General features: G+C 44.6%; 2 protein-coding genes across 3 annotated transcripts in view; one reads left to right on the top strand and one right to left on the bottom strand.

Moving 5' to 3' along the window:
• Positions 1–12,416, bottom strand: part of LOC129853508 (transcription cofactor vestigial-like protein 4) — a 34,352-nt gene extending 21,936 nt beyond the window's left edge. The window contains exon 1 of the mRNA XM_055919635.1: positions 12,336–12,416. The gene's annotated coding sequence lies outside the window, so the exon portion shown is untranslated. The remainder of the gene's footprint in view (positions 1–12,335) is intronic.
• LOC129853507 (synapsin-1-like) overlaps positions 11,672–19,162 on the top strand; it is a 28,832-nt gene continuing 21,341 nt past the window's right edge. For both annotated transcript variants that reach the window (XM_055919634.1, XM_055919633.1), the window contains exon 1: positions 11,672–12,652. In XM_055919634.1, the coding sequence (XP_055775609.1) occupies positions 12,327–12,652 (326 nt within the window). In that variant the 5' untranslated portion in view covers positions 11,672–12,326. The remainder of the gene's footprint in view (positions 12,653–19,162) is intronic.

Below are 19,162 nucleotides of genomic sequence, written 5' to 3'. Positions count from 1 at the left end.
TCTGGGAATATCAACATGTGTCAATTATAGTGTCTTCCCAATATGCTGTAGCTGGAAGAATGGAACATGCAGCTGGAGACCCGTTAGACTGAAGGTGGGGCACACTATTGTTGACGGGAAAACTGACAATCGCTCTCCTCATCAATTTGGTTAGGCAATGTTTACTGATCATTATTGGATTTGTGGTGATAAAGCCTATTTCTACCTACCAACAAATTGGTCAGGGTGCTGTATTTTTGGTAAACTAATGCATAAATGTGGTAATGTGGTAATGCATAAAACAAACTCCTCTATTCCAAGCAGGTTAAGACGAGTTAAGAGGGGCATCTCGCAATCAAATGATGTCCCCAGTGACTCGCAACGATCCTCGAAATTGGAAAAGTTAATGGCGCAGGTTAATCCCCTGGTATGGGGCATCGGAGAATGCCCATGCATTGGATCGGCTCGGATATAATTTGGAATCCCTGGCAAATTTAACCACTTCAGGGTTTTCAATTATAAGACCAGAGTTGCAAGGAACTCAACTCATGGCCACACAAAATAGGGTGGCACTTGACATGTTGCTAGCACGTTAAAGGGGGGGGGGGATCAAATTATAGAAAATCACTGCTGTACATTTAAACCCAGGGAGACAAAAATTTGACTATTGTAGTGGAACATTTGAAGGAGCTTAGCGGTGTTTTCGAAAGGGAACACCAGCCTGACAACGACTGGAATCCATTTGGGTGGGTTCAGTCATTGTTTGGTGCTTGGGGAGCGACCGTCTTCCACTGGCTCATCTATGGTTTAATTTGCTGATTGCTCAGTTGCTGATTATCACTTGTGTGAAGAAATTGTGTAGTAAAGTGGTTGATGTTGTTCTTACTATGCCCTTGCTTGCAAATGAAGACGGTGTAGATGAAGAATCTGAGATTGATGGACAACAATCAGGTGAACCTAGTGAAGTATCCTCATTGGCCAGTGCAGATAGAGGGTTCACAGTATATGAATGATTTCCCTGACCTATTCTCTACTCCTGACTACATCTCTGACGGTGGGGACCCCAATCCTGACCATGGGAACCCAGATGTGGAGCTCATACATTTACATTTTGGTCATTTAGCAGACGCTCTTATCCAGAGCGACTTACAGTAGAGTGCATACATTTTATTACATTTCATTACATTTTACATACTGAGACAAGGATATCCCTACCGGCCAAACCCTCCCTAACCCGGACGACGCTATGCCAATTGTGCGTCGCCCCACGGACCTCCCGGTTGCGGCCGGCTGCGACAGAGCCTGGGCGCGAACCCAGAGACTCTGGTGGCGCAGCTAGCACTGCGATGCAGTGCCCTAGACCACTGCGCCACCCGGGAGGCCATGTTCCACACTGTGTGTACAAAGTGCCCAGGGGGGGTCTCTGTCATTGGTGTGGGAAGGGGTGGGCAAGGGGAACTGATGGGCATTTCCACCATGTTGATCCGTATCACTGTGTCCGCTGTAAGAGGGATGACTGTCCTATCTGTTGTGATGAGGCCAGTGTTTAGACACTGGTTCTCCTGTGGCAGGGAGCATTTCTAATTTCTGTATTTTCCTCAACAATGTATTATTCTGTATGATTAAACATGTGCAAGTATGTCTTGAGGAATAAAGGTTGTAAACTCAGTTTCCCAACGGAGAAAGCTTACATGGAAATGAGGTACATGACATTGAAGGGTTTTGATTCTCTATTTTTTTATTCATATATTCTGCAACAAATGTTAGTAAGATAACATGTTACTGTTCTGATGTCTCTGGAAGGGACAGAGTCCCTTGAGAGGGGAATGTGGAGGAAGAATCAGAATTAGCTCGGTAACATAGATAATAAAGATGTCTTATCTGCATAACATGCTTATGTGATTCAACTGTTGAACTCTTGTTATTAGAATGTATCCCTTCAGACTCTGGTGTTGGCAGTTGCACTTCCTTTGGAGTGTTGAGTCGACCAGCCTCATTATTGTAGAAGCAAATACTCTATGCTCCCTTATTAATAAGGTTTGAATAAAGTAATATCCTGATTGGTGATTGACCTTGTCTCTCCTCATTATTGATTAGAATTTCCACTAAAAACAGTTGAAGATGACTCTGTTTTTCCCATTGTGAGGGACCATATGATGGGGAATGTACCAACCTTGGTAATCTTCGGCTGCTACTGGGGGTACCTTCTTGTTGTGGCCGGACTCCAACAACTTGTGAACCTCTGCGCTGTACACTGCTGCTTCCTCTGGATCCTTGGAAAGACGCTTATCTGCCTCTCACTCACTCTCTTCGAAGCCTCCAAAAGAGCAATGTTCTTCTTCCACAAGAGGGGAGTGACGTACCTTTGAACCCTGCCCACTTCGACCCTGGCTGTCTTCTCCTCCAGTATATCATTGGCTTCTACATCTTGTCTGGACTGTCTGATAAGCTACTGAATCCTGTATGGTAGCGTATCCAACCACCAGAGCTTCTCTACATGGCTGAAGAGCTCTGCAGATGGAGAGACGAGGGATGTATGAATCAAATCAAAATCAAATCAAATTTTGTTGGTCACACACATATTTAGCAGATGTTATTGCAGGTGTAGCGAAATGCTTGAAGGCACTGTTGTGGAGCAAGACTTTGCTGTAGGAACGGTCTTGAAGGGTCCATCCGAGCTGAGACTTGATGGCGGCAGGTCTGCCAGGGGGACCCAAATGCATTGGCTCTGTCAGGGTGATCAGATGGGGATAGTCTGACTTGATGCGCAGTAGCGGCTGCGTCTGATCCAGCAGTTGAAGGGGAAGGCCTGATGTGCCGATACTTTTTCTGAAGGGCTTCAACAGGGTAGCTATGCGGTGCAAGGCCCAACTCGTTAGCTGTTAAGGCTCTGTGGATGTCAAAGGAGCTGTTGAGTAACAGGGGCAACAGAGAATGACACAGGAGCTCTATGGATGAATCTGATATCTTGACGCACCGTACGAAGTGCCAAGTCCTCAGTATTGCCGAGGAGGACTCGCTGCTCTGCTGCTTCGTGTATAAGTATAGTGTTCTCAGACCCGTCTTCGAACAGGGCGTACATGTCAAGCGACTTGTTGCCGAAGACTCAACTCATCTTCAACAACACCTTGCTGACAGAAGGTTGAGCAACATAGAAGGTCTCTGCAGTGGAGCTCACCAGGCAAATCCTCTTTACTGGCACCTTTGTGATGGAGGTCTTCATAGCGTTTATGTTAGCATTCTTCATAGCAGTCGGGCTAGTGTTGACCTCGTGGAGAAACTCATAATGCTTTTTCTCGCACTTAGGCTTGAGAGTACACTGAGCTGCTTGGTGTTCGCGTCCACACTTCCAACATCTTTCATTTGTCTTGATCCAGGATTCTTTCTGTTCTTTGGTTCATGTAATGCTGTGTGGTGTTACAGAACGGACAATATTTCTTTGGCTTCTTCCGTGACCTTTCCTCTCGAGACTGGTTGTGTGCAGAGACTTTGGCTTTGTCCTTTCTCTGCTCACCTCCATGGAGGATGGTGGTGGTCTTGGGGAATGTCTTTATGCTGATCTCGGTGTGAGCTAGGGTGCTCCCTGCTTTGGTCGCTACTGAATTGCGTGCCATCTACTTGCACCCTCACCTTGTACTCGAGCTACTCTGCCATGTGAAGGAGGGTTGGAATGGGTGTCTTGATGGGGTTCACACATCTCATGAAGCTGGCTCTTATGTTGTGTGGTAACTTAGCTAAGAGGTGGGAGACGTGTGAGGCACACCTCACTTTTGTCTGTCCATTACTCCCTAGCTGATCCAACATGCCAAGCAAGGCACACACCCTCAGAACGAATCTTCGGAATGACTTGGTGTCACCACTCTTGATGTTGGGGCCATCCATTAATTCTGCAATGTGTTGGAGGGCAAGCTGTTGGGGCTGGCCATACAGTTCTGTGAGGGATTGCATGGTGTCACTGTATGGGTACATGCTGTTGCTGTAGGAGTCAGCAATTAGCAAAGCCTCTTACAACTTCAGGTTGTCCACCAATATCTGAAACTTGAAGGACTCTGTTGCAGCTACAGGCAGCACATTGTCGAGGGCCACAGTTGAAGTTGGGGATGGTAGGAGTTCGTCCACAGTAGGAATGCTCCCGGCTGGGTGGAGAAGGTCTGTGTAGTGGACAAGTGAGTGCCAACGATGATCAGGTGAGTAGGCTCGGCGGCGATGGTCAGGCGAGTAGTCGCAGCGGCGATGGTCAGGTGAGGGCTGACAACAACGGCCAGGTGAGTAATTGCGGCAGCGACAGGCCGGTGCGAGCTGGCGATGGCGATCAGGTGTAGGCTGACCACAGCGGTCAGGTAAGTAGTCGTGGCGGCGAGGATAAAGTGAGTAGTCGCTGCGGCGCCAGTCAGGTGTGACCTGACAACAGCAATCATGTGTAGGCTGACCGTAACGGTCAGGTGAGGGCTGACATCGGCGATCAGGTGAGGCTCGATCCTCACAGTTGCGAGTCAGCCTGGGTAGTGACTTGAACTGTACGAGACCCATTGAACCAGATGAATTTAACTCTTCCGAAAGCTCAAATCAAATTAAATCTTGTCAGTCACATGCGCCGAATACAACAGGTGAAATACAGTGAAATGCTTACTTACAAGCCCTTAACCAACAATGCAGTTTTAAGAAAATCCCCCCAATAAGTAAGGGATAAGAATAGCAAATAATGAAAGCGCAGCCATAAATAACAATAGCGGGGCTCCAGTATCAATAGTGAGAGCTAAAGTATCTCCTGTGTCAACTTCTCAGTTTCCTCTCCTATCAGCTTCAGGCACATTACGACTGTTCTGGAAGAAGAACGGGTTTCTCTCTCATCTCGTACAGGAGGGTTCTGTGAGGGTTCTGCTGCTGACCTTGTTGTGAGAGGAATTAATTCAGCGCCCTCTGCTTGTGGTCCCTCGTTGGAGTGGTATGTTGTTGTGTGTGGTGTTGTCTGCCTTGACTCGTACCTTACCTCATAGTCGACCAGACAATGTGGGGGGCGAGTCTGATGGCGGGGACGAACCACAACTTGTGGAGGATCCTCTCTGGTGACTGGCATCCTTAGGATCTGGCAGTTACTGCAAACGGCTCAAAGGACCATGAAACATATGGGTTGTTTATGAATTCGAAGGACCAATGAAAAGGGATAAAAAATGTAGGTTCTGGATTTTAGGCCGGTAGCAACCACCACAGGGTGTCTGTTCAGAACATAAGGAAGCTGTAGTTCCAGTTCAAGGGTTTAATGAAGATCCACACACACAACACTACTCTCTCTGATACTAATTGTGGTTCTGTAAAGAAAAGGGAAGACCTTAGGCTATAGCACAGTATGGGAAAATATGCATAAATATACCTATTTGAATGTCAACAAACTAAACAGGCTATGTGGACCCAAAAACATGCTGGATGCACAAATTTAAAAAATTGAGAAATGTAGAAATATATGCATGTTATAAAAGATAATAAGCATGAGCAATCTACAACCGAAAATAGCTTAGCGCCACAGAGAAATGCAAACAAATGCTAATCACGAATAAGCATGCTAACTAGTAATGTATTCCGGATGACAATGCTAATGCTAACGTTAGCGGGGGTGTACACTAGCTAGCTAGCAAGTTTAACACAAATGGTACATATTTACAAGAGACAGTATTTAGCTCCAAACAACAAGACATCAGGATTTTTGCACTTACATTTAGCTGCACACACAATTAACATCAGAAAGAAAGGCATTTTTTTCTAAGGAGGTAACGTAAACTCACCCCATTCCGTACAAATGTGCGTAACCGAGGCATTCAAACGAGGCTGCAATGAAAACGAATGGGACTGTAGTGACTGTGTTTGCATCAAAATCCGGGGTGTGAAACTACGTTTTGATTCAGCGTTGATTGACATGGTAATGGGCTAAAAGTATTGGAGAAAAGATGAAAAAACGAACCCCTCTGATGCTGTACGTTATATGTACTCATTTTGTGCCGTACAGCCTTTTTCCACCGGGGGTAGCCCTTCTCTCGCAGATTAAAATCATGCGTAACCATATACACTTGTAAGAAAACTTCATTATTTTTGTCTAAATTAATATAATTATTGCTAATATTAAAATAATATTTCATGACTAGGGTGCCAATTGCATTTTTTTGCACGTCATTACTGCGAGCCATTATGACACTCAAAAGCCGGAACAGCTGCAGTTCACTTGTGAGGCTAACGTTAGCGCAGCCCTAAACCCCTCTTCAAATTCGACACAAACCTTCAAACAGGTATATGATGAGACATTACATAAACTCTTTACGTTTTATTTACATTTTAAAGTTGATTAGTTGGACAAATCGGGTGAAAAAAACTGTTTTCTTCACACAACATATTTCCCCCTTTCAAGATCACTTCATAGCCTTCACCCACCATTTTTAAAAAGACCCGACGGAGCTCATTGCCTTCTTGAATTATGCAGAGATGGGCATCATGAAGGTCTCGTCATTAATTTAGTTGGAAACGGGAGAAATTGTGCTTTACATTGGTATTGATATTACAGTTGATCTGGAAGTATTACGTTTTTTGGGCGCAAAAATAAGGTAAATTGTACGAACCAAGGCGATGTACAAAAGTGAGTGAGTTTACGTTAGAATAAGCAGGAGGGAAAAAACGGTTGGTCATCAGAATGGAAACTACAGACTGACTGAGGCCCTGCCTGATCAGGTCATATGTTAAGTCCCGTGAAAAAAGGCTGCTGATTGGCTAATAAAATTATGATGATTGGCGTGATCTTATATCGTTTATACAATTACCATGGCAGGAAAATGCCATGGTACTGGTGCAAATACCATGGTGTTTTCCTGCCATGGTAGAGACCAAAAAAACATGATGTTTTTTTTCATTGTACTAGCTACCATGGTACAAAAATTAACCATGGTAGTACAATGAAAGAAATACCTTGGTTTTGTACTAGCAGCATGTAGTTAAACATGAAAGTATGGTAGTTGTTTCCAATGTATTATGATGGTCTGTGTCCCACCGTTTTTCAGGTAAAGTGACCAAAAGCATAGTAATTTATGGTACTACGTTGACTACTCGCTCTGCAATGGCAAAGCAGAGGCCTAGTATCCTCTTAAACCCCTTTAGCTCATAGTGAAAAACCACAATACATATTTATTTATAATGAACCTTTATTTATCTAGGCATGTCAGTTGAGATTAAGAACATATTCTTATTTACAATGACGGCCTACACCGGCCAAACCCTAACCCGGACGATGCTGGTCCAATTGTGTGCCACCCTATAGGACTCCCAATCACAGCCAGTTGTAATATAGCCTGGAATTGAACCTGGGTCTTTAGTGACCCCACTAGCACTCAGATAAACCTCCCTTCATTCTTCTCACCATACCCTATCCAGGTCCCAAGGTTTAAGAGGGTACACTACACTACTAGACCATGGACTAGACCACTGAGCCACTCGGGAGCCCCAAGTCCATGGTCTAGTAGTGTAGTGTACCCTCTTAAACCTTGGGACCTGGATAGGGTATGGTGAGAAGAATGAAGGGAGTCTGAAACCTTGAAGATTTCAAATAGTTAGTTTGTGGTGCTTTTCTCTTCAGTGCAGTTTTTAGCTGTCTCTCACTCATTAAACTGACTTGGCCACTCTTATATAAATAGCCAACATTTAAAGTATGAATATCGCATAGATACATTTTCATCATATAATTATCAACATATCCCTCAAAACAGCAAGTTACAATGTTTCCCTTTGTTTACACCGTGTGAACGTTCGTTTGTCATGTCGCCATGAGGACAAGCTAGCTTGACTGGAGCTAACTTTAGCCAATGTTAGCTTCTATGCTAACAGACATTTATAAATGAATTAAACTATCAAAACGTCATCAATACATAACAACAATGATATAATTACAATCCATTTAACTTGGTGTTTCATATCCAATGCTTTTTAACTCGCTCACCGTGATGATAACGTTTAAAATATTTTGTTCATCTGGCGCTTCTCTATTCAGTTTTGAGTTGGCTTAGCTCTCTCATTCAACTGTCTCACTGACTAGGCAGGCTAGTGCGAGAGCCACTGTAGAGTGATCGAGTGTGAAGCAACCAAGAGATGCAACGACTCCCTCTGCGGGCCGAAACAAGCACAACACCCCTTTACTAAAAATACTATAAATGATTAAAAGATTAGGCCAAAGATTAGGCTACCATATATCTCACATTACCCCACATTTCAGGTTGGCAACACTGGGAACCTAAACATGAACAAAAAACGGTACTAATAATACAGAAAGTATTATCTCTTTTCACAGCAACTATTTCCCTTTAACTTTGATGTTACGGACAAACTAGGACCAACAATTGCAGCCTTAAGTTTCTGACTTTATCAGAAACTATAAATAAATGAATCAATATAATACCAACCAACCTATTTTGACCTTACGGGCATTTATTTATGAAATACATTATACTGCCATTGTACTATGGCAACACACAATTAATATAGATATTCGTGCGTTACCATGGTAGAATGTATAATACAGGTCAAAACCATGGTATTTTTGTGATCCACATCTATACCATGGTAAAAATGAGGCAATACCATGGTATAATTTAGGTAAATGACAGTACCATCATACTTCAAGACTAAAACCATGGTACATTTCCATGATTCAGACTATACCATGGTATAAGTGAAAGTACCGTGGTACATTTTTGTAAGGGACGCTAAGAACAGGATAAAAGACAATGTATGCTTGATCCGAAAATGTGGTCGGAATCGTCATATGGATGGTGTGATGCAATTGCGGAGCCTCCAGAAGCAGGCAAAGGCCAAATTAAGCTATGTACCGTACGGCGTGCGCCTGCCAAATTTTGTAACAATGCGGAGGGTTCCATGTAGCTCCGCATTGACATGATTGGTTGACAGTAGGTGGGGGCGGGAGGTCCAGTATAAGCACAAACTCACTTCCTTGACAACTTCCTTCACAACACCTCTGCTCTGCTCCACTAGGCGCAAGAAGTATGAAAGTCCTGACATCTGCAGAGGCTGCATCGCAGTAAATACTGTAATTGAAAGTAACAACATCAGGAAAATGAGTGCTTTGCTGGAACTGTATTTATATAACATGAATCCACAACTAAGAAGTTCAACCAGGGAACGCAGTATAATGGAAGAGGTGAGGATGCTGTACAGGGTTCTGAGCTGGCAATAATTTAACTCAGAGCATCATGGTCTCAGCGCATTTCGTATTATTCTGTATGTAAATCTGTGACAACACATTTAGTATGATATGTTACGTTTTGTATGGTATGTATTAATTTGTGACTATCCATCACCCATTTTCTACAACATTTAACAAATTACAAGTGGTACTATATGTTATGAATTAGCAAAACGTAAAATACAGTTGAAGTCAGAAGTTTACATACACTTAGGTTGGAGTCATTAAACCTAGTTTTTCAACCACTCCACAAATTTCTTGTTATTAACAAACTATAGTTTTGGCAAGTTGGTTAGGACATCTAGTTTGTGCGTGACACAATTAATTTTTCCAACAATTGTTTATAGACAGAATATTTCACGTATAATTAATTGTATCACAATTCCAGTGGGTCAGAGGTTTACATACACTAAGTTGACTGTGCCTTTAAACAGCTTGGAAAATTCCATAAAATTCCATAATTGACATAATTTGAGTCAATTGGAGGTGTACCTGTGGATGCATTTCAAGGCCTACCTTCAAACTCAGTGCCTCTTTGCTTGACATCATGGGAAAATCAAAAGAAATCAGCCAAGACCTCAGAAAAACAATTGTAGACCTCCACAAGTTTGGTTCATCCTTGGGAGCAATTTCCAAATGCCTGAAGGTACCACGTTCATCTGTACAAACAATAGTACGCAAATATAAACACCATGGGACCACGCAGCCGTCATAACGCTCAGGAAGGAGACGCGTTCTGTCTCCTAGAGATTAACGTACTTTGGTGCGAAAAGTGAAAATCAATCCCAGAACAACAGCAAAGGACCTTGTGAAGATGCTGGAGGAAACAGGTACAAAAGTAACTATGTCCACAGTAAAATGAGTCCTATATCGACATAACCTGAAAGGCCGCTCAGCAAGGAAGAAGCCACTGCTCCAAGACCGCCATAAAAAAGACAGACTACGTTTTGCAACTGCACATGACAAAGATCGTACCTTTTGGAGAAATGTCCTCTGACCTGATAAAACTACAATAGAACTGTTTGGCGATAATGACCATCGTTATGTTTGGAAGAAAAAGGGGGAGGCTTGCAAGCCAAAGAACACCATTCCAACCGTGAAGCACGGGGGTGGCAGCATCATGTTGTGGGGGTGCTTTGTGCAGGAGGGCCTGGTGCACTTCACAAAAAGGATGGCATCATGAGGAAAAGAAATTATGTGGATATATTGAAGCAACATCTCAAGACATCAGTCAGGAAGTTAAAGCTTGGTCGGAGAATGGGTCTTCCAAATGGACAATGACCCCAAGCATACTTCCAAAGTTGTGGCAAAAAAGGACAACAAAGTCAAGGTATTGGAGTGGCCATCACAAAGCCTTGACCTCAATCCTATAGAAAATTTGTGTGCAGAACTGAAAAGGTGTGTGCGAGCAAGGAGGCCTACAAACCTGACTCAGTTACACCAGCTCTGTCAGGAGGAATGGGCCAAAATTCACCCAACTTATTGTGGGAAGCTTGTGGAAGGCTACCCGAAACGTTTGACCCAAGTTAAACAATTTAAAGGCAAGGCTACCAAATACTAATTGAGTGTATGTAAACTTCTGACCCACTGGGAATGTGATGAAATAAATAAAATCTGAAATAAATCATCCTCTCTACTATTATTCTGACATTTCACATTCTTAAAATAAAGTGGTGATCCTAACTGACCTAAGACAGGGAATTTTAACTAGGATTAAATGTCAGGAATTGTGAAAACTGAGTTCACATACACCTTAGCCAAATACATTTAAACTTCTGACTTCAACTGTATGTTAAACATTTTTTAAATGTATGATACGTTACGAATTCTAGCTAGGTATGTTACCTAGCTGGCTAACGTTAGCTAGGCTAGGGGTTAGGATTAAGTTCAGGAGTTAGGTTAAAGGCTTGGGGAAGGGTTAGCTAAAGGGGTTAAGGTTAGGTTTAGGGGAAGGGTTAGCTAACATGCTAAGTAGTTAAAAAGTATCTCAAATGTAGTAAGTAGTTGAAAAGTTGCTAATTAGCTAAAATGCTAAAGTTGTCTGTGATGAAATTCGAAATTGGGTTGCTAGACATTCACGTTATATGCCTACCCATCCACCCAGACCAACCACCCTACTGGCTTAATTAACATTACCAATAGTAACATGACATACTAATATGGTAGTCCCGGGAATTACGTTTACTATGTTACGTCTAGTCTATGGGACCAGGCTGCTTAGAGAAGTCCAGCTCTCAGCAACAATCACTCTTTGCTTTGTCTATAAATGTGCAGCCTATGATAATGCATCACACAATTTTTTTAAATCCACTACTATCCTTGAATATCAAAATCTGAACAGCTGCCTAAACCTATGGCTATTAGGCTATTACTTCTTCATTAACTTTTTTTAATTCATCACGAGCATAGGCAACATATGGCGCATTTCCTGTATGGGGGGTGCCCGCAGTCATTCTCCCCACAGGAGAGCAACGCCCCTCAGTCGTCTCTCCTCAGCACCACCCCTCATCCCAACCTGCCCCTCTCCTCTCAAAGGGATGCAAGGGAGTGACGCAGGATAGACGGGAAAACTGCGCCGAACCTCGAAGGAAAGATTGGATAGGGGTGATGCAATAAGACAAATTCTGGAAACCCAAGTGTAAATCACGGAACCTCCGTTCCCTAGAAAAGAGACCGAAGCACGGCCTGTATGGTCAGTGGACGTGGATGCCAGACTCACATGTTATCTATTTTACGCAGCCACTCATTAATGTTTTGATGGATGCGGCTCGAATTTGGACAATTGGTTGAGGTAGGCGAAGCTTAGATATTCGTGTTGACTGTGTTTTCTCATCGTGACCGATAATCCTTCTTCGAGTCAATTGAAGAGGTCTAAACCTTGAAGGGGATACAGGCCAACCAATCTATAGATTTGGAAATAAAATAATTTTATGGGGATACCTATTTTAACGACTTAACTTGTTTTTTCTTCTGCGACTCAGGGTTGATACATTTCCCACTGATCCTTCGATTCAAATGTCAAAATAGTGTTATAGGCTATTGGTAGGATAATTCATACATTTGCATCAGAGAGGAGGATTCACCATACACCTTTTCGTAGCCAAAAAAATTCAACATGAATTACCTGCGTCGTCGGCTGTCGGACAGCAATTTTATGTCCAATTTGCCCGATGGGTACATGACTGATCTACAACGCCCTGACCCGCCGCAGCAAGACCCTGCAGTAGTGTCGCCTGGACCACCGGAGAGGCGTGTGTCTACCAGCCAGCAGTCGGAGGGCACTGGCAGCGGAGCCGGAGCTGGATTTTTATCTTCCTTTACTAAAGCTGTCAAACAAACCACTGCTGCTGTTGCTGAGAAAGTCACCGAGGTAGCAGACAAAGCAGGCGTTGCCTCTGGTGCCAAGATACTCCTGGTAATTGATGAGCAACAAACAGACTGGTAAGGAGAGTGCTGTGTAAGGTTACACGTTATGGCCCCTGTCTAGACTCAAATGGGTGTCAGTATGCTACCAAGAAACACAACGTCATTAGGATATAATTCATCTTTACTATGGTCATAACACACGCACACATATCCTCACAAGGATAGTAAAACAAGGAATATTCTGACAAGTGGGGACATTTCGCCAGTCCCCACAAGGAAAAAGGTTATTTTAGGCTTAGGGGTTAATTTTAGGGATAGGGTTACAATTAGGGTTAGGGTTAGAATGTGGGGTTAGGTTAGGCGTTATGGTTGGGTTAGGGGTTAAGGGTTAGGATTTTGAATGCGAATCAATTGTTTGGTCCCCACAAGGATAGTAACACACACACACACACACACACAACGAGACCACATTTTACTAATTTAGCAGACTCTTATCCAGAGCAATTTACAGGAGCAATTAGGGTTAAGGGCCTTTCGCCTAGTCGGCTCAGGGATTCAAACCAGCGGCCTTTCGGTTACTGTCCCAACGCTCTTAACCGCCAGGCTACCTGCCGCCCAACTGCTGCAGACTACAGTGTACACCGAGTGAATAAAACATTAGGAACACCTTCCTAATATTGAGTTGCACCCCCTTTTGCAATCAGAATAGCCTCAATTTGTTGGGGGATGGTCTCTACAAGGCGTCGAAAGCATTCCACAGGGATGCTGGCCCATGTTGACTCCAATGCTTCACACAGTTGTGGATGTACTTTGGGTGGTAGACCATTTTTGATACACACAGGAAACTGTTGAGCGTGAAAATCCAGCAGGGTTGCAGTTCTTGACACACTTCAACCGGTGCGCCTGGCACCTACTACCATACCCCATTCAAAGGCACTTAAATATTTTGTCTTGCCCATTCACCGTCTGAATAGCACACATACACATTCCATGTTGCAACTGTCTCAAGGCTTAAAAATCATTCTTTAACCTGTCTCCTCCCCTTCATCTACAATGATTGAAGTGGATTTAACGAATGACATCAATAAGGGATCATAGCTTCACCAGGATTCCCCTGATTCACCTGGTCAGTCTATGTCATGGAAAGAGCAGATGATCCTGATGTTTTGTACAATCATTGTTGATCAATGTTATCCACAGTTATTATCATACCTACATAGGCCACTGATATAATGAAGATGTCTTGGGCAATGCAAATGGTGCAATTGCCCTTTTGTACCACCAGCACATTCCAGATAGCCTCACTTGTGCCAGGCATGGTAACTAGACTGGGCTACATATTGAAATGGTTCTGTCAGGCCAAATAAGGGCACATTCAGAATGTACATTTTTTTGGTCTGCTTATCAGCCCATATGAGAGCCCCAAATGATTCAGTATTTACCTTAGGCAAAATGTGTAAGATGCCATGATGATTTCTTGGTCCATGATAGTTCATGTTCCTTTCCAGTGTGTTAAACTGGGTTCGTTTCATTTGATAATACATGTATATCTACAGTTACTTCAGAAAGTATTCATACCCCTTGACTTACTTTACATCTTGTTGTGTTACAGCCTGAATTCAAAATCGATTAAGTCGATTTTCACCCATCTACACACAATACACCATAATGACAAAGTGAAAACATGTTATTAGACATTTTAGCAAATATTTTGAAAATGAAATACAGAAATATCTAATTTACAAAAGTATTCACACCCCTGACTCAATACATGTTAGAATCATCTTTGGCGGAGATTACAGCTGTGAGTTTTTCTAGGTAAGTCTCTAAGAGCTTTGCACACCTGGATTGTACAATATTTGTTCATTATTCTTTAAAAAATTCTTCAAATTCTGTTCAGTTGGTTGTTGATCATTGCTAGACAGCCATTTTCAAGTCTTGCCATAGATTTTCAAGACGATTTAAGTCAAAACTATGACTAGGCCACTCCGGAACATTCAATGATATCTTGGTAAGCAACTCCATTGTATATTTGGGCTAGTGTTTTAGGTTATTTTCTTGCTGAAATGTGAATTTGTCTCCCAGTGTCTGTTGGAAAGCAGACTGAACCAGGTTCTCCTCTAGGATTCTGCCTGTGCTTAGAACACTTTGTATTCAAGTTAGTTTCTTTGCCACATTTTTTGCTGTTTTACTTTAGTGCCTATTGCAACAGGATGCTTGTTTTAAAATATTTGTATTCTGTACAGACTTCCTTCTTTTCACTCTGTCATTTAGGTTAGTATAGAGTAACTACAATGTTGTTGATCCATCCTCAGTTTTTTCCTATCACAGCCATTAAACGCTGTAACTGTTTTACAGTCGCCATTGGTCTCATGGCGACGTCCCTGAGCGGTTTCCTTCCTCTCCAGAAATTGAGTTAGGAAGGACGCATGTATCTTTGTAGTGACAGGGTGCATTGATACACCATCCAAAGTGTAATTAATAACTTCACCATGTACAAAGGGATATTCAAGGTTTGCTTTTTTACCCATCTACCAATAGGTGCCCTTCTTTGCGAGGCATTGGAAAACCTCCTTGGTCTTTGTGGTTGAATCGATGTTTGAAATTCACTGCTCGACTGAGGGACCTTACAGTATCAGTGCCGTCGGAAACTATTCAGGCCCCTTAACTTTATCCACATTTTGTTACATTACAGCCTTATTCTAAAATGTATTAAATTGTTTTTTCCTCATCAATCTATACACAACATTCACAATGACAAAGCGAAAACAGGTTTTTAGAAATGTAGAAATTAAAATTTGTCACGATCGTGTGGCGGATTAACGGACCAAAATGCAGCTTTTGGAAAATATGCCATCTTCTTTTATTTTAACACGAACGAAGATGAACACGACACAAAAACACTTTACAAACTAACAAAATAACAAAACGACCGTGAAGCTACAAACGTTGTGCACAAACATACATGCTACTAACGTTCTTACATAGACAATTACCCACAACCAATGAGAGCCTATGGCTACCCTAAATAAGGCTCCCAATCAGAGACAACCGAAATCAGCTGTCTCTAATTGGGAACTCATTCAGGTAACCATAGACTCTCCTAGATGACTAACCAACATAGACAACGCTAGACATCTACACTCAACACAAAACCATATACTTCACCCCATAACCCCTTTACCAAATAAACACCCAAAACCAACAAAACATCAACATTCCCCATGTCACACCCTGACCTAACTAAAATAATAAAGAAAACAAAGAATAATAAGGCCAGGGCGTGACATAACCCCCCCCTTGAGGCGCGAACTCCGGGCGCACCATACACAGTCTAGGGGAGGGTCTGGGTGGGCTCCCCTCCACGGTGGCGGCTCCGGCTCTGGTCGTAGTCCCCACGTCACCACAGTACCTAACCACCTCCTAGGCTTCCTCCAAACGACCCCCCTCCACATTAACCCCATTGCATTAAGGGGGAGTTCCGGACTAAGGGACAGCTCCGGACTAAGGACCAGTACCAGGGTAAGGGGCAGTACCAGGGTCAGGGGCAGTACCAGGGTCAGGGGCAGTACCAGGGTCAGGGGCAGCACCAGGGTAAGGGGCAGCACCAGGGTAAGGGGCAGCACCAGGGGAAGGGGCAGCTCCAGGGTAAGGGGCAGCTCCGGACTGAGGAATGGCAGCTCCGGACTGAGGGACTGCAGCTCCGGACTGAGGGACTGCAGCTCCGGACTGAGGGACTGCAGCTCCGGACTGAGGGACGGCCCATGGCTGGCTGACAGATCTGGCTGCTCATGGCTGGCTAACGGATCTGGCTGCTCATGGCTGGCTGACGGATCTGGCTGCTCATGGCTGGCTGACGGATCTGGCTGCTCATGGCTGGCTGACGGATCTGGCTGCTCATGGCTGGCTGACGGATCTGGCTGCTCATGGCTGGCTGACGGATCTGGCTGCTCATGGCTGGCTGACGGATCTGGCTGCTCATGGCTAGCTGACGGATCTGGCTGCTCATGGCTAGCTGACGGATCTGGCTGCTCATGGCTAGCTGACGGATCTGGCTGCTCATGGCTAGCTGACGGATCTGGCTGCTCATGGCTAGCTGACGGATCTGGCTGCTCATGGCTAGCTGACGGATCTGGCTGCTCATGGCTAGCTGACGGATCTGGCTGCTCATGGCTAGCTGACGGATCTGGCTGCTCATGGCTAGCTGACGGATCTGGCTGCTCATGGCTAGCTGACGGATCTGGCTGCTCATGGCTGGCTGACGGATCTGGCTGCTCATGGCTGGCTGGCGGCTCTGGCAGATCCTGTCTGGTTGGCGGCTCTGGCAGATCCTGTCTGGTTGGCGGCTCTGGCAGATCCTGTCTGGTTGGCGGCTCTGGCAGATCCTGTCTGGTTGGCGGCTCTGGCAGATCCTGTCTGACGGACGGCTCTAGCGGCTCCTGTCTGGCTGGCGGCTCTAGCGGCTCCTGTCTGGCGGACGGCTCAGTGGGCTCATGGCAGACGGGCGGCTTTGCAGGCTCATGGCAGACGGGCGGCTTCTGCCGGCTGAGGCGCACTGTAGGCCTGGTGCGTGGTGCCGGGACTGGTGGCACCGGGCTGGGGACACGCATCTCAGGGCTAGTGCGGGGAGCAGCAACAGGACGCACAGGACTCTGGGGACACACAGGAGGCTTGGTGCGTGGTTTAGACACTGGTGGTAAAGGGCTGGAGACACGCACCATATAGCTAGTGCGTGGAGGAGGCACTGGTGGTACTGGGTTGGGGCGGGGAGGTGGCGCCGGTAATACCGGACCGTGCAGGCGTACTGGCTCCCTTGAACGCCGAGCCTGCCCAACCTTACCTGGTTCTATGCTCCCCGTCGCCTGACCAGTGCGGGGAGGTGGAATAACCCGCACCGGCCTATGTAGGCGAACCGGGGACACCATGCGTAAGGCTGGTGCCATGTACGCCGGCCCGAGGAGACGCACTGGTGACCAGATGCGTTGGGCCGGCTTAATGACATACGGCTCAACGCTCAGTCTAGCCCGGCCGATACGTGGAGCTGAAATGTACCGAACCGGGCTATGCACGCGTACAGGAGACACCGTGCGCTCTACTGCGTAACACGGTGTCTGCCCGTACTCCCGCTCTCCACGGTAAGTACAGGGAGTAGGCGCAGGTTTCCTACCTGACTTCGCCACACTCCCTTTAAGGCCCCGCCCAAGAAATTTTTGGGTTGTACTCACGGGTCTCCAGCCTTGTCTCCGTGCTGCCTCCTCATATCGCCTCCTCTCGGCTTTCGCTGCCTCCAGCTCTTCACGAGGGAGGCGATATTCTCCAGGTTGATCCCAATGTCCATCTCTTTCCAATTCGTCCTCCCAACTCCAGAGATCCTGTGTAGGTAGGTCCTGTTGCCGCCTTCCATGCCGCTTGGTCCTATGGTGGGTAATTCTGTCACGATCGTGTGGCGGATTAACGGACCAAAATGCAGCTTTTGGAAAATATGCCATCTTCTTTTATTTTAACACGAACGAAGATGAACACGACACAAAAACACTTTACAAACTAACAAAATAACAAAACGACCGTGAAGCTACAAACGTTGTGCACAAACATACATGCTACTAACGTTCTTACATAGACAATTACCCACAACCAATGAGAGCCTATGGCTACCCTAAATAAGGCTCCCAATCAGAGACAACCGAAATCAGCTGTCTCTAATTGGGAACTCATTCAGGTAACCATAGACTCTCCTAGATGACTAACCAACATAGACAACGCTAGACATCTACACTCAACACAAAACCATATACTTCACCCCATAACCCCTTTACCAAATAAACACCCAAAACCAACAAAACATCAACATTCCCCATGTCACACCCTGACCTAACTAAAATAATAAAGAAAACAAAGAATAATAAGGCCAGGGCGTGACAAAATTGTAAAAATACCTTATGTATATAATTATTCAGACCCTTTGCGATGAGACTCGAAATTGAGCTCAGGTGAATTCTGTTAAAATGTATCATCCTTGAGATGTTTATACAACTTGATTGGAGTCCACCTGTGGTAAATTCAATTGATTGGACATGATTTGAAAAGATGCACACCTGTCTATATAAGTTCCAACAGTTGGCAGTGTATGTCAGAGCAAAAACCAAGGCATGAGTTAGAAGGACTTGTCCGTAGAGCTCCGAGACAGGATTGTGTCGAGTCACAGATCTGGGGAAGGGTACCAAAAAATGTCTGCAGCGTTGAAGGTCCCAAAGAAGACAGTTCTTTGATTCACAGGATTCTTAAATGGAAGAAGTTTCAAACCACCAAGACTCTTCCTAGAGCTGGTCGCCCAGCCAAACTGAGCAATTGGAGGAGAAGGGCCTTGGTCAGGGTGGAAGCCACTGTTTTTCAAAAATTTAAATACATTTGCAAACATTTCTAAAAACCTGTTTTCGCTTTGTCATTGTGGGATAATGTGTGTGGATTGATGAGGAAAATCTTTTATTTGATCTATTTTAGAATAAGGCAGTAACGTAACAAAATGTGGAAAAAGTCAAGGGGTCTGAATACTTTCCGAACGTACTGTAATTGTATGTGTAGTGT

Source organism: Salvelinus fontinalis, chromosome 4 (genome assembly GCF_029448725.1).
Source record: "Salvelinus fontinalis isolate EN_2023a chromosome 4, ASM2944872v1, whole genome shotgun sequence".
Classification (NCBI taxonomy): Eukaryota; Metazoa; Chordata; class Actinopteri; order Salmoniformes; family Salmonidae; genus Salvelinus; species Salvelinus fontinalis.
This window is presented reverse-complemented; position numbering and strand designations above follow the sequence as displayed.